Raw genomic sequence first — 14,958 nt, 5'->3', positions numbered from 1 at the left:
TCCAAGTTTTATTTTATATCAGTGGCTTTTAAATGCGAGTTCCAGAAGATTTAGTATATTTCACCAATTAAAAGATTAGCAAATAAAGATAACCTTTTTTGAAAAATGTACTTCATTTGTGTAAATTAAGGACACCATCCATTCACCTGAAGCAAGAACCAGAAACTTAGTTCCTTACTTGAAGTACTATTGTACGAGTGAGATTCTTTGCAATGTGTTGACAACTCTCAGCAGATATTTAAAATGTTCTGACAAATCAGTTAATTGTAGACAGTAATCTCAGAAAACAAGAAAATCATGCTAAATTTCCTAAAATCTAAGAGCAATTCTGCCTTCCATAGAAGACAGAAACATTGTGTGTGACAGAAGGAGGGTTGAGAAGATATCTGCAGACCACGTACATCCTGGACATAAACTGCTTCAATTCTTTGCCCTGGGACAGTGCTGTAGGCCATGTAGGCCAAATCAACTAGATACAGAAACAGTTTTTTTGCCTGGGTCATCGCTCCATTGATGTTGTGTCTCGTTCGCTTTCCCCGCAGCCGGGCCCCTCTTATCTCCTTCCGGATGCTGAGGAATGTCCTGGCATGCCTCCAGGCCCCAGCCCTGGCACCATGCCCAGACAGGCCGAGGAAGAAGAAGTGCTTCCAGCCCCCAGCCCTGGCTCCATGCCCAGGCAAACGGAGCAACTAGACCCCTCCCCCTCCCCCACAGCATGTGAGCCTGAGGAAGGTCAATTACCAACAGCTGGAGCCTGGAGCGACCCTCGCTTCAGGAGAATTGATAGGCGGCGTCAACAGAAGGAAGAGAGGGGCAGGCCTGGATAAGTGCTGAGTCATGGAGCCACACCCCATGGCCTATATAAAGGATCTGCTTTCTGGCATTCTCTGAGTCAGGCAAAGTCTACCTTATATTGCTGAAGTCACTTCCTGGTCTCCTGCCTGCCTTGAGAACTTTGCTAGGACTTTGGCAGAGCTGCAGAGGCACGCCTGATTCGGATTTCCCTGACCTGTCCGTCAGCGGAGGAGTGGGACACGACAATTGAAGACCTAATTTTCATCTTGTCTAATTTGTATTTTTATGTATAGTATGGCTATAGTATTATTATGTATTATATTTCTTATTCCCCTGCTCTTCCTGGTTTCATTATGATTATGATTATCATTATTCTGCTGCTTTACATATACACTGAGAGCTTCCGCATCAGAGACAATTTCCCTTTCACACTTGGCCAAATAAAGTATTCAAGTTCAGTTTTGAGTCCCTTTTCCTGTTCCTATTTGTCTCGGAACTGCTTTAGTACACAATAGTGATTACAAAATGCACTTGCCTTCAGCATATCTTGACTTTCCAAATCTTTCAGATTGACGAATCTGATTTACTAATACTCTTCATTCTATTCCTGCAATGAACTGAATGTGTCTTTTTTCATAATGAGATCTTCACAGCTAAGTGAGGCTCTGTCAGTCCAGCAATGCCTTCCCCACTAGTGTTGTACAATTCCTTTGATCTTTAGCTATAATCAAATGCATTTGGCTGTTCTGGCTTCTCTCTCAATGGGATTGGTGACTAGCGTTTTAGTGACTACCTTATAAAGCCTGGTTTAAAGCAGATTATAATGTGATGCATTTTACAGCTAAATGTAGATGTTAAATAAAAATAATCTCTGGAATTACACTTATGCTATGCAGTGAAACAGTACAGGTGATAAATTTGGCTTCCTCTCTTTGTTCTTTTTTAAGGTTTTCGTTTCCATTTAACTTTTAAAATTTATTTCTATAGATTATTTTTAGTGCTTTCTTTTACCTTGACTCTGGTTACTCAGGAAGAGTGACATTTATTAAGACACGAGAATGATGGACATAATGAAGAAGAAAGTACCGTATATACTCGAATATAAGCCGATCCGAGTATAAGCCGAGGTCCCCAATTTTACCCCAAAAACTGGGGTAAACTGGGGACTCGAGTATAAGCCGAGGGTGGGAAATGAGGCACCTACCGGTTGAAACCTCCTCCCTCAGCTGAGAAGGCTGGCGGCTCCGCCCGCCTCTCACTGCACCGCAGGGCTTCAGTCCGTAAAATGTGAAAAAGAAAAACAAAACTCGAGTATAAGTCAGATATACTCGAGTATAAGCCGAGGGCTTAAAAAAAAAACTCGAGTATAAGCCGTATAGACCCGAGTATAAGCCGAGGGGACGTTTTTCAGCACAAAAAATGTGCTGAAAAACTCGGCTTATACTCGAGTATATACGGTATATGTTTATGGAATGTCAAACCTAAACTGGACTTAGAATGACCCCCATTAAACTGCATGCAGAATCAATGTGGCTATCCACAAACAATGTGAAAGCATTACATGGAAGTAATTTAACCTCTCTACTGCAACAGTTGTGGCCTTTTGTGGGTCATTTTTCTAAATCAAGGTTTATTTATTTTAGTTGTTTGTTTGTATCCCACTTTTATTATTTTTACAAACAACCCAAAGCAGGAACATATCCAATATATCATCTTCCTCTTATTTTCAATCCTGTGAAGTGGATTGAGCTGAGAGATGCAGTGATGTAATCTTTTATACTTGCAGTTTAGTATTATTTAATAGTCTTTTGATTTAAAATATTTCTTTTAAAATAATATTTAAAATTTGTATTCCAGAAATTTTATGAATAAGCACCAGAAGCCAGTTCTAACAGGCCAGCGGTTCAAAACAAGGAAGAGGGGTAGGCTTAACAATTTGTTGTAGTAGTACTGAAATAGTATTTTTATACTTTATACAGTATTGTATGTTTTATTTCTTCTCTTAAACAAAACACAAAATAATGAATAATGATTTGCTTTAATGGTATATATTGGAAACTACTGCTGGGATCACACAGCACTGAATGAATTGTAAACCATAGAAGTTTGCTTATGTATCATATGTGATTAAAACAAAGTGTATTATTATTTACTGTAGCACATTTATTGATTTATTTAAAACATGTAGCTGCCCATCCTATGCCAGACTATATCAATTATCACACATTAAGCTAATTTCAAATTTTAGTAATATTGTCCTGTTTCAATAAATTGTTAATGTTAAATATAATTCCTTTGAAACAGAAAAGACTATGTATCTCTTATATAGAAACAGAAGGGTATGTTCCTAATCTGTTATGTACTTGACATGAAGAAAGAAAAGTGCAGATATAAAATTGGCATGACCTGACCATCTGAGAGGTTTTATAACAATTGCTGAGTTTATTTATTGCTATTATTAACATATAAAGTACACTTGCACAGAAAGAATTATTCTGTCATCTGAAATGTTAATTGCCCTTTCAATCAATCTTAGGAAATTGATTCAATTAAAACAAAATCACACAGTTCCTCTTTGTGTTTTTAATTTGAAAGTATGGACAATCTGTATTAAAAATACTGTTTAGGAATTCTATAACAAGATTAATTTAAAATCATTCGAATTAAAACTGACAAATAGCAGGAAAATGAAACACAATGTATGCATCATTCTCGGTACTATAGGGACTAGTGCATTAATAAGCATATGTTTAAAATGGTAAATAGCAGAAAAATATAGGTAAGTAATAAATTGTGTAAACTTATTAGTACTAGTTTTCTATTACAGATGAAAAGGAGAAATTTGAACCTACTGTCTTCCGGGATGCAATTGTCCAAGGTCTTAATGAAGCTGGTGATGACCTGGAAGCGGTAGCCAAATTTCTGGATGCTGCGGGCTCAAGACTAGATTACCGGCGCTATGCTGACACTCTGTTTGATATTTTGATAGCTGGCAGCATGCTAGGTATGTATGTTACATAGAAAACTTTAACACTTCCATCAAAACTAGCTCTAGCATCATATCTCCTTGATTCTGTTAGCCATAGGGTTAAAGAACTATTCCTATCTGGATTCTTCTTTTTGTATGTGATGTATATCTTATGATTATTTTAGAAACTTTAGATATCTATGATTTCTGTAAATATATGAAATAGTATGGAGTGTGAAAGCTAAAACTAGAGACTGCATTACAAGCAGCATTATTATAAGCTTTGATACTCAAATCATGTTGTAGTTCCATGGTTGAAAATGTTTTGTAATAAGCCTTATTTCATGTGGCAGGTATCTTCTGAACACATGTACTAGATAAATAAGTTGTGTGTGTATACACACACACACAAACACACACACACAAATACATAGAGACATGGTGGCTTAGTGGCTAAGACACTAAGCTTGTCGATTGAAAGGTTGGCAATTCAGCGGTTCAAATCCCTAGTGCCGCATAATGGGGTGAGCTCCCGTTACTTGTCCCAGCTTCTGCCAACCTAGCAGTTTGAAAGCATGTCAAAAATGCAAGTAGAAAAGTAGGGACCACCTTTGGTGGGAAGGTAACAGCATTCCGTGCGCCTTTGATGTTGAGTCATGCCAGCCAAATGACCATAGAGACGTCTTTGGACAGCGCTGGCTCTTTGGTTTTGAAACGGAAATGATCACTGCCCCTAGAGTCGGGAACGACTAGCTCATATGTGCAAGGGAAACCTTTACCTTTTTATACATATACATATACATATACATACATACAGTATATAAAATTAACACACTCTTTTTCTCATGTGGATAATATAAGATTTAGTTATGTTATTATTTTGAATGTGCCTTTTCAGCTCCAGGTGGCACGAGAATAGATGATAATGATAAGACCAAGATGACAAACCAGTGTGTATTTTCTGCAGTTGAAGATCATGATGCTCTCCGACACTATGCTCAGGTTCAGTCAAACATTGAAATAGATGACAAATATATCATAGTTGTTTTTATTTTGAAGTATTATTCTGAAGCTTTATGTTTTAATAAATGCATACATACATACTCAGCAAAAATGCCATTGATGCGATCGAACTATTTATTTAATTATTTAAATAATGTGCATTCCAGTCCAAATGTCATCACCATCACCACAGCTAAAAGTCTATTCGTATTACAACTGAAATTAAAGAAGAGTGCATCTGTGAAGCACTCAGATATGAGAGTTTGCTGCCTATATTAATTCCACTTCTAATCCATTTTTATTAGCTTTCATGAATCTGATTAAGGTGGAAGCTAGTCTGATTATGCAGCTTGCAAGAAGCCTGGAGTCTGTGATCCCTATAAATGAAAATTCCTAAGAGAAGAGACCACAAAGTCAAGCTTGAGTTGGATCTATCCTTCCCAATCTTGCTGATTAAATAGAAGCCATTGGGAGTAGAGGGTTCCATAGATACCAGTGTCCTAAGTTACCAAAGGATATAATAATGGCAAAGTACCTTGAATTGAATCCAAAAGCAAGGTGGCAATGTAATTGAAGTTTTTGGATGGTATTCAGAGAAATATACAAATAGAAAGGGTTTTAATCAAACAAGAGGTGACTAAGATATTATTAATTAAAAGATTTATATGGCTGCCCATCTTAAGCAACTCTAGGCAGCTTACAACAACTGTAAGCAGGGTATCCTAGTCCAGAAAAGGTCCTAACTGGTAAATCAGATATAATTCTGCAAAAGCCTGAAATCAAGTGGACTGCTAGATTAGATTAGATTAGATTAGATTAGATTAGATTAGATTAGATTGGGGGGGATTTATAACTTTGAATGGTGTCTAAGTGAACAATTAGGATATCCTGTAATCCCATCTCTAAATGTTATATTTTTTATTAAAACAGTTGGATCATTTTCAAAAGTAGTCCTACATTCTATGTGAAATTATTTAATTCAAGATGCTAAGACTATATGGCTCAGTCTGTATGGCTAGATTATCTTATTTGATGAGGCAGCTAATTGTGGTAATCTGAGTTATCCCTTCCTTTGAAACTCCAACCTTGTTTTAACAGTAAATTGACCGACAGGATTCTATTTGAATCCTCCCTCAAGATTCAGTTTGAATTAATAAATGAATTTAACTACTTCATTGGTTTATTTTTGATAATATCTGATAGAGTATAATAAATAAATAAATAAATATTATTAGGATAAATCATAAGCAGTGAGATTATTGCTTAATAAATTGCTTAATATTTAACAATGGAAAATATTGCTTTATGTTCCTGTTTCTGCTTTAACCACTATATTAAGTATACCCATCATCATGTTAGTGATGAACTGGAGAACAGTATTGATAGCATTGTATGTCTATATGTTTAGATGAGTTATTAAATAAGTAAATTAATGAATTATATTTAATCTACATTTTCATTTTGTCATTTATTATTTGTAAGCAGTTTTACAGATGAGAGTTATATAATTGGTTTGTATTTGTGTTAAATGCTTATTTTTTCATGTATAGGTCTTCAATAAGCTGATCAGAAGATATAAATATTTGGAAAAAGCATTTGAAGATGAAATAAAAAAGGTAGTTTTACTCTAACATGTAGGAACTTTTTTTAAAAAAAATAATATTTATTGAATTTCCAAAAGTTAAAATACACAATACAAAAAAACCCACAATACACTAAAACAAAAAATAAAAATAAAAATAAAACACACAAAGACAAACGCATCAAAATTACATTACTCATAGCAGCTTTTCCTACATCAATATCTCTTATCCTATTTAACCTCTATATACAGATTCTACTTCTAAGTATTGCTATAAACCAACATTCTTATTTACATTATCTTAACCTCTATTCAGAATTCAGTCTCATGGCAAAAGTCTCCCTTAAGTTTTATGCTTACTCTCCAGCCAGGAATACCATCTATTCCATATTCGATAGTCCTCAGTATGTTCCCTCTCCTTCATTTCCATCGATAATCTATCCATTTCTGCACATTCATATATTTTTTATTATAATTTGATCTAGTGGGATATCCGGATGTTTCCAATTCTGTGCTATCACAATTCTACATGCCATCAATATGTGTAATATGATATATTGTATATTTTTTTCCATTTTCCCTTCCAGAATGCCCAGTAGGAATAGATCCGGTTGTTTTTTTTCTATTTTCTGCCCTGTTATTTCATCCAGCCAGTTTTTTATCTTCCCCCAAATTTTCTTAATCTTAGGGCACGTCTACCACATATGGTAGAACATCCTTTGTTTGTGACTACATCTCCAACAATTCGGGGACCTATTTGGAAACATCATGGCCAATCTCGTTGGTGGCAAATGCCATCTATAGAACATTTTGTACAAATTTTCTTTATAAGCAGCTGACACAATCTATCCCATTGATCCAGATAAATATTATGTCCAAAATTTCTTGCCCAACTAATCATTGTTTCTTTAATGGTTTCTTCTTCCAGTTTGAATTTTAACAAAAAATTATACATTTTGGTAATCATTTCCCCCCCCCCAGATCCCAATAATATCTTATCAAGTTCCAGTTGTTCTCTGTATATGCCAAATTGTTCCTTATCTTTTTTGTATTTTGTTCTGATCTGTAGGTATGGCTACCAATCTATTTTTATTCTTTGTTTTCTTAAATCTTGTTCTGGCTTTAAATTTCCACTTTCATCTAATAGATCCGAATATCTTACTATTTTATTAAAGTCCAATACATTGGGATAGATTATGGCCTCTATCATTGATATCCAAACTGGAACATTAACTTGTAGAAACTTTTAATGTGCTTCAAATATAATAAGAAACTATTTTGGCTGCTGAAATATCATTTATTACAATAGCTTCTTATTTGCATAGATTTTTCAGGGTTTCGTAGTAAAGATAACTAAAAGATCTTTTGCTTACATCAATAAACTGAACTTCCCTAAATTTATTTCCTCTTAGTGAGTTGGGCATCAAGTCCAATAAGTTCTGTTCAGAGATTATACGAAGCACTATTACAGCAGGCACTAGGATTTGAGTGCATTTTAGCTTACGTTAGCAATAAAACAGATAGATCTTGACTAGTGCGGTTAATAAATCCCACAAAATAGTCTCATTATTCAAATTTATTTATAATCACGTTTATTATTTTTATAAATAACTCAAGGTGGAAAATGTACTTAATACTTTTTCCTCTTCCTATTTTCCCCACAACAATAACCCTGAGCTGAGAGAGTGTGATTATCCCAAAGTCACCCAGATATCTTTCATGCCTAAGGCAGGACTAGATTCACAGTCTCCTAGATTTTATTTATTTTTATTTATTATTATTTTTTTATTTTGTCAATGATATATAAGATAACAGGTAAAAGTATAAACATAATTTGGATAAATGAAAAGAGTAAGTAAAAAGGAATATTAGGACAGGGACAGTAGGCACACAAGTGTACTGTAAGAGGCCCCTTACAGACCTCTTAGGAATGGGGTGAGGTCAACAGTAGACAGTTTAAGCTTAAAGTTTTGGGGGTTTGGGGAAGAAACTACAGAGTCAGGTAGTGCATTCTAGGCATTGGCCCCTCTGATACTGAAGTCGTATTTTCTGCAATCGAATTTGGAGCAGTTTACCTTGAATTTGTATCTATTATTTGCTCTTGTATTGTTGTTGTTGAAGCTGAAGTAGTTATTGACAGGTAGGACATTGTGGTAGATAATTTTATCTACTATGCTTAGGTCAGATAGAAGTCTGCATAGTTCTAAATTGTCTAAGCCCAAAATTTGGAGTCTGGCGGCATAAAAGTATTTTATTGCGGGTAGAGGAGTGGAAGACTCTTCTCATAAAATATCTTTGGACTCTCGATTGTATTTATGTCTGATATGCAGTGCGGATTCCAGACAGATGAGCTGTAGAACAAATTAGTTCTCGTTTGCACTATTTGAAGTGATGTTGCTATGGAAAATAGGTTAATTGGTTTCAGCTCAATGAAAATAGGTAAATAATAGGTAATAAATACAATAAATTTGGATAATAAAACGTGTATATTTATAAAATACAGTGAAGGATAAAAAGAATATAGATACATTTTAAATTTATTTTTAACAAAGTCACAGACTAGATAAAAAAGTGTTGTTTTTTTTTAAAAAAATCTGAATATAAGCTTTAGAGGAAAACATCAGGGTCTTTTTAGATACATGCAAAAAGCTTGTACAACTTTACCTTTTCTATTTTACAAGCACAGCCAATGATTATTGAAAATTATGTGTACCATGGCTCTGTGATAAAAAACAAATATTTTGACTCATTGAGTCTACATATTGATTTGTCAGAAGGTCAGGATTGCATGTTGAAATTAGAGGGCAGTTAAATAGGTTTTTCAGGAATTAAGACAAATTATTCATTTTCTCTATTCTCATTATGTCCATGTATTGCATTTTGTTGTCAGCAATGTATGATTATGCAGTTTTGAACTTTCAAAGCTATGGATGAAAATGTAACTAATACTCTATTTTGTACCCTGTGTTCTCCCTGTTCTGAAACAAAATAAATATAAGTACCCTGCTTATTCTTCATTCCTATATGCTGACTTACTTTCACAACAGAGATTAATTGGATTAATTTTAAATTATATTCAGTTGATTTAATGAAAATGCTGTTCTTTCTCATCAACTGATAAACACAATAACTTTTAAGGTGAATTTTTGGTAATTCCAAAGTTAGATTTATTGCATTACTATTACTATTTTGGGCAGCCCAGGACACTTCAGGTTGTTTTCTGTGTTTATATGTTTCCAAAAACATGTGCCTATTTTTTTTTTTTTGCCTCACAGCTTCTGTTATTTCTTAAAGCCTTTTCTGAAACCGAGCAAGCAAAATTGGCAATCCTCACTGGAATCTTACTAGCTAACGGAACACTACCAGCTACCATTTTAACAAACCTTTTCACTGACAGCATTGTCAAAGAAGGTAATTAGAGATTCTCCCTTCTCCAAAGATTGTACATTAGCTTCTCCCACAGGACAGCTTTATCTTTATTTTGAAAAGGCAGGATCTTTGATTTTATGGCTTTAGAATTAGGGATCACTCTCTTGAGTTCTTATGTATTTTCCATCCCCTCCTCTTAGAATTGTAAACTGTAAGGTTTATATACATATACATACATACATATATATATATATGTTATATTATATATATTTTATATATATGTGTGTATGTGTGTGTGTGTGTGTGTTATATACATGCTGCGCATGTATAAATTATTTATTGATAATTTTGTAATTTCATGTTAATATGACTAGAATTTAATTTGAGAATCCTGAATGCCATCTTGAGCACTTAATGGGTTTGGTTTTGTTTAATAGGCAATATCTTTGCCGGGGTTAGTACATTAAAAGGAAATAATTACCTTCCTAGAAAAAGGCTGAGGAGGTTAGAGGAAATCAGGAAATCAGTATTTCCAAGAAGTGACCTTGAATCTAATGGCCAAGTAACATGTTAGCAATTGTATTTATAAAACTGAGTGTGCTTAAGAGCCACTGGTACTTCTTTCTTATCAAAAACAAACAAACCAGCAGCTGGAACTTATTAGAAAGAAAAGAGATAATCATGTTCTCTCCTGCTGTCTTCCTTTAAGGATTGCTCTTTTTCGAAATCGTTTAGGGTAGGGATAATATTTTAAACAATAAAATTGTGATATTAAAATTCACTATTTTCTGTATTGATTAAAGATTTTGAGGCTTCTTTTTGTTAACTGGATGTTATTTATATATTCTCCAACTTTCAAGTATAATTTATCTTTGAGAGAACACTAAGTACAGGTTTTAACAGTACGTTTGCTCCCTAAAGACTTCATTGTGGGATTAAGAAAAGCTAAATGATTCCTCAATAAATCTCTGAAAAATTATTTTTTTTAATAACACAAGTGAAAGCCCGGATTGAGGGAGAGATGATAACAAGGCCATTACTGTTCTCTTCCACTTGGTTACATTTTTGGAATGCTTGCAATACTATCATCTAAGTGTTTCAAGATGCAACAACTTGTATCAGGGACAAAAAAGAGGATTCTATTATTATTATTTTTTATTTGCATTTATATCCCGCCCTTCTCCGAAGACTCAGGGCGGCTTACACTATGTCAAGCAATAGTCTTCATCCAATTGTATATTATATACAAAGTCAACTTATTGCCCCCAACAATCTGGGTCCTCATTTTACCTACCTTATAAAGGATGGAAGGCTGAGTCAACCTTGGGCCTGGTGGGATTTGAACCTGCAGTAATTGCAAGCAGCTCCTGTTAATAACAGACTATCTTACCAGTCTGAGCCATAGAGGCCCTACTATGCATGTCCATTGATGAAATTACCTATGGCGGTGTTTCACAATCTCAGCAACTTCAGGATGTATGGAATTCAACTCCCAGAATTCTCTCAGCCGTCATGCTGGCTGGGGGAATATTGGAAGTTGAAGTCCACGTATCTTAAAGCTGCTAAATGTCAGAAACGCTGCTTCATGGACAGACACAGTTGAATAACATATTTTGAATTCAAATGAGTTTTACTTCTGTTCAAAAAATGTTAGAAACATGGTATGGCTAGACATATTTCTAGTTGTTTTCAACAGATGATAACTATGATAACTCAGCTGTTTAGATTCTGTGTTTGCCCAGATAATACATGCTGTTCATTTTTGTTTCCTTCCATTCTCTTTTTCTTTTACTTTCTTGTAAAATAAGGAGTTTTAGACATCCAAATATTTAGTCCCTTCTGAAAAATTATCCTTTTCTGGCTTACTAAATTGTTTTGCATATGTATAATCTGAATATGTATAAATTTATAACTATATTTTGTATTACTGCAGATAGTTGAAGCATTACAATTTTAGAAAGACCACAGAATGGGCTTTCAATGAAAGCCATTATATTATATAGTACATGAGAAACTGCCAGCCATACATTCTTTTCTGACTGACAAATGTTGAATCCTAGAGATCAAATCAGACCTCACCAATTTGTTACCAAGATTTTGGAATGCAGTTTCCCTCAGAGCCAGAGATAGTTTTGCAGCAAAATCTAATGAGAATAGTAGTTTAATTTAGAGGTTTTCAAACATCTCAAGGGGTATTAGATGAGATAAAACACTGAATTAAATAAACACCACAACTTCTTTGCTTATGATTGTTTTTATTTTCTGTAGGTATAGCAGCCTCTTTTGCCGTCAAGCTTTTTAAAGCATGGATGTTAGAGAAAGATGCCAACTCTGTTACCTCTTCTTTAAGAAAGGCTAACTTAGACAAGAGATTGCTTGTAAGTATTCCTATTCTTATAATCAAGTTTCTCTAGGAATCCTGAAGTAAAAACTTAAAACTGTAGATAAATAAAATATAAATATGAATTTTAAAATGGCAAAAGCATAAAATCTGAAGAAAATCATCAATGAGGAACTAACATCAATACTATAAAAAAAAATTTAAAGTACCAGAAGGGAAGAATAGAAAATAGAATAGAAAATATTTAAATCCTCAAATAAATAAAATCCCATGACTAGTAAGAAAAGGTTCTTTCTTCTGTTAATCATTCACTATATTTCCTATTTAAGGACTTAATTAATTAATTGCCACTTAAATTAATCATACAAAGAAATACAAGAATTTATTTATGAAAAAAATCTGAATTGGGTTCTGGTCAGGGAATTTTCAGCTTTCAGGAGAAGAATTACAAGTTAAATATTCAAATAGATCGTTCCAGTTGTTCAAAATCTGAAATATAAGAAAAGATTCATATAGATAGTAATACAAACTGATCTGATTAATACTTACTTCAAAATAAATAGATTCTTGGATTTATTCTAAAATAAGCATGCAGGTAGTCCTCGATTTATGACCACGTACTTAGTGACCATTAGTGACCATTCAAAGTTATAATGGACCTCCCAGGTGTACTTACAGCCTGGTTATGATGTCGTCATACTCACATCACAGTCATGTGACCATGGCGAATAGGGCTATATTTATGGCCATTTGCAGCATTCCACGGTCATATGACCATGTTTTGTTTTTTGCAGAAATTGTTAGTTCCAATTTTTGGCAAAATCAGCCCATAGCGAACCGTTGGTTATGACTGAGGCATTTGCTTAATGGCCATGGTGGTTGATTTACAACTGTGCCATTTGCTTATATGACAAATTAATAAGCATATACTTTGAGAATCATTAAGGAAGACTATCTTCACTTCTTTCTTTCACTCTGGACTGAGCTGTTACTGGAATACACTCCCGCCCTCATGAGAGTCCACCCTACATTCCATCGTAATAATCTGGAAAACAGTTTGGATTATTCAAATGGTTTCTGGCCAGAACTGGGTGTTGGCCCATATGTCAGTTTCCTTTCTTTAATTCCTTCTGCTGTTTAAAGTGCTTTAATCCTCCAGATAAACTATTGAGAGTTATCCAAATAGCTAGCAGATATGCTCAGCCATTTAACTCTCTAGATTCAGTGATTCTCCATGTGCTGTTTTTGAACTGTGGCAATTTGTATACTCTCTTGCCTCTTTCTGCAACTTAATGAAGGATTTTATATGCAAGTGTGTAAGGATATATTCGTCATACAGTCATACCATCTCTCAGATTATTTATGAAACTGAACAGGATTTAAAATGGCTTTACAAAAATAAATAATATTCTTTTTATTACTAGGAACTATTTCCAGCCAACCGGCAGAATGTGGACCATTTTGCCAAATATTTCACAGATGCTGGCCTAAAAGAGCTTTCAGACTTCCTTAGAGTCCAGCAGTCATTGGGGACCCGAAAAGAACTACAAAGAGAACTCCAGGAACGTCTTTCTCAAGAATGTCCAATTAAAGAGGTGGAAAAAATAGTTTTTCTCTTATTTAAGCTACATAAAAAGTATGCCACAGAGAAAAATAAAATGTAGCTCTTAAGAACAGAATAGCTTCATGTAATGCTTGTTCCATGGACAGTTGATGCTACTGCTCTGATTTTCATAAGGGTTTGCATGCATAAAAGTTAATCATATAAACCTAGGCATAAGTAATTGTAGTTTTAGTTAAATTTTAGTTAAATTTTAACACATTTTTGCTATAGCCAATAAAAAAAAACCAAGACATAGTCTTAAGTGAAGAAAACTCCAGGAAAAAAAATCCTTAAGTGCATCTCTGTGGAAAGGCAACTGAGCATACCTCAGAATAGTCTATGTTGCTCCGTACTTAGCCTTACCTCCCAGTTTTGGACCTAGATTCTTGTATCTCTTGTAAGATATTGCCAATACTATCTATTGCTGCAATTGTTGACTTGTGACATTAACAAAACTGAGTCACTGTTTACAGTGCAAGACAGCAGTCGTAATAGTTGCTGGGTGAGAATGGGTGAAAAAGTGACGTTTCTGCACTTGGACGGACTGCATAATCTTTATCAAAGAGATGGAATAGCTTAGCGTATCATGTGAAGAAAATCTCTTTAGTGATTATCAAGGAAACAAAGCTGCCTCCCATATGGGGTTTTATAGCTGTAGGAATTCTCACTCACTATGCAGTGAATTTTCTTTTAATTTATGCAGTTGAACATTTCCTGTGGAGTGAGTCTGGTGTATGAACACAATTTTACAAAACCAAATCAAAGGCATACAGGAATATAATATGCTTCCTTCTTTTTTATATATATATATTTCTTGGTTTCTCTATTTTCTCCATATACTACTGAGAATTGAATCAAAAGAAAAATGTGAAAATATCTTTATTGAAAGGCAGTGTTATTTAAGGCAATGGCTTGAAAAATGATGCTTTTTTTGATTTTAAACTTCCCATTCCAGATGATGCTTTATGTAAAAGAAGAAATGAAAAGAAATGATCTGCCAGAACCAGCAGTGATTGGACTCCTGTGGACTTGTATAATGAATGCTGTTGAATGGAACAAGAAAGAAGAACTGGTTGCAGAACAAGCACTTAAGCATCTGAAGGTGTGCATGTGGGAAATGTTAGTACATTGAGAACAAATGTTTGAATCCTAAAGCTAGCTGCGTAAACAGCTGTTTGAATAGAAGTATGACTGCTGATAAAGAGGTACATTGGCCTGACAATTAAGATTTTGGGCTTGTCAACCAGAAGATTGGCAGTTTGAGATCAAAGAGGTGAGCTCCTGTACTTGCCCATCTC

At 34.4% G+C, this 14,958-nt stretch overlaps 1 protein-coding gene across 4 annotated transcripts in view; it reads left to right on the top strand.

The window, feature by feature from the left end:
* The window catches only part of BZW2 (basic leucine zipper and W2 domains 2), a 50,381-nt gene that overhangs the window by 24,051 nt on the left and 11,372 nt on the right, over positions 1–14,958 (top strand). For all 4 annotated transcript variants that reach the window (XM_058181830.1, XM_058181829.1, XM_058181832.1 and 1 more), the window contains exons 2-9: positions 2,653–2,717; positions 3,623–3,799; positions 4,662–4,765; positions 6,316–6,381; positions 9,623–9,758; positions 11,985–12,094; positions 13,482–13,652; positions 14,616–14,762. In XM_058181830.1, the coding sequence (XP_058037813.1) occupies positions 2,660–2,717; positions 3,623–3,799; positions 4,662–4,765; positions 6,316–6,381; positions 9,623–9,758; positions 11,985–12,094; positions 13,482–13,652; positions 14,616–14,762 (969 nt within the window). In that variant the 5' untranslated portion in view covers positions 2,653–2,659. The remainder of the gene's footprint in view (positions 1–2,652; positions 2,718–3,622; positions 3,800–4,661; positions 4,766–6,315; positions 6,382–9,622; positions 9,759–11,984; positions 12,095–13,481; positions 13,653–14,615; positions 14,763–14,958) is intronic.

The sequence above is a fragment of the Ahaetulla prasina genome, chromosome 4 (genome assembly GCF_028640845.1).
Source record: "Ahaetulla prasina isolate Xishuangbanna chromosome 4, ASM2864084v1, whole genome shotgun sequence".
In the NCBI taxonomy this organism is placed as follows: domain Eukaryota; kingdom Metazoa; phylum Chordata; class Lepidosauria; order Squamata; family Colubridae; genus Ahaetulla; species Ahaetulla prasina.
The sequence above is the reverse complement of the archived record's forward strand: the minus strand, read 5'-3'. Positions and strand labels throughout refer to the sequence as shown.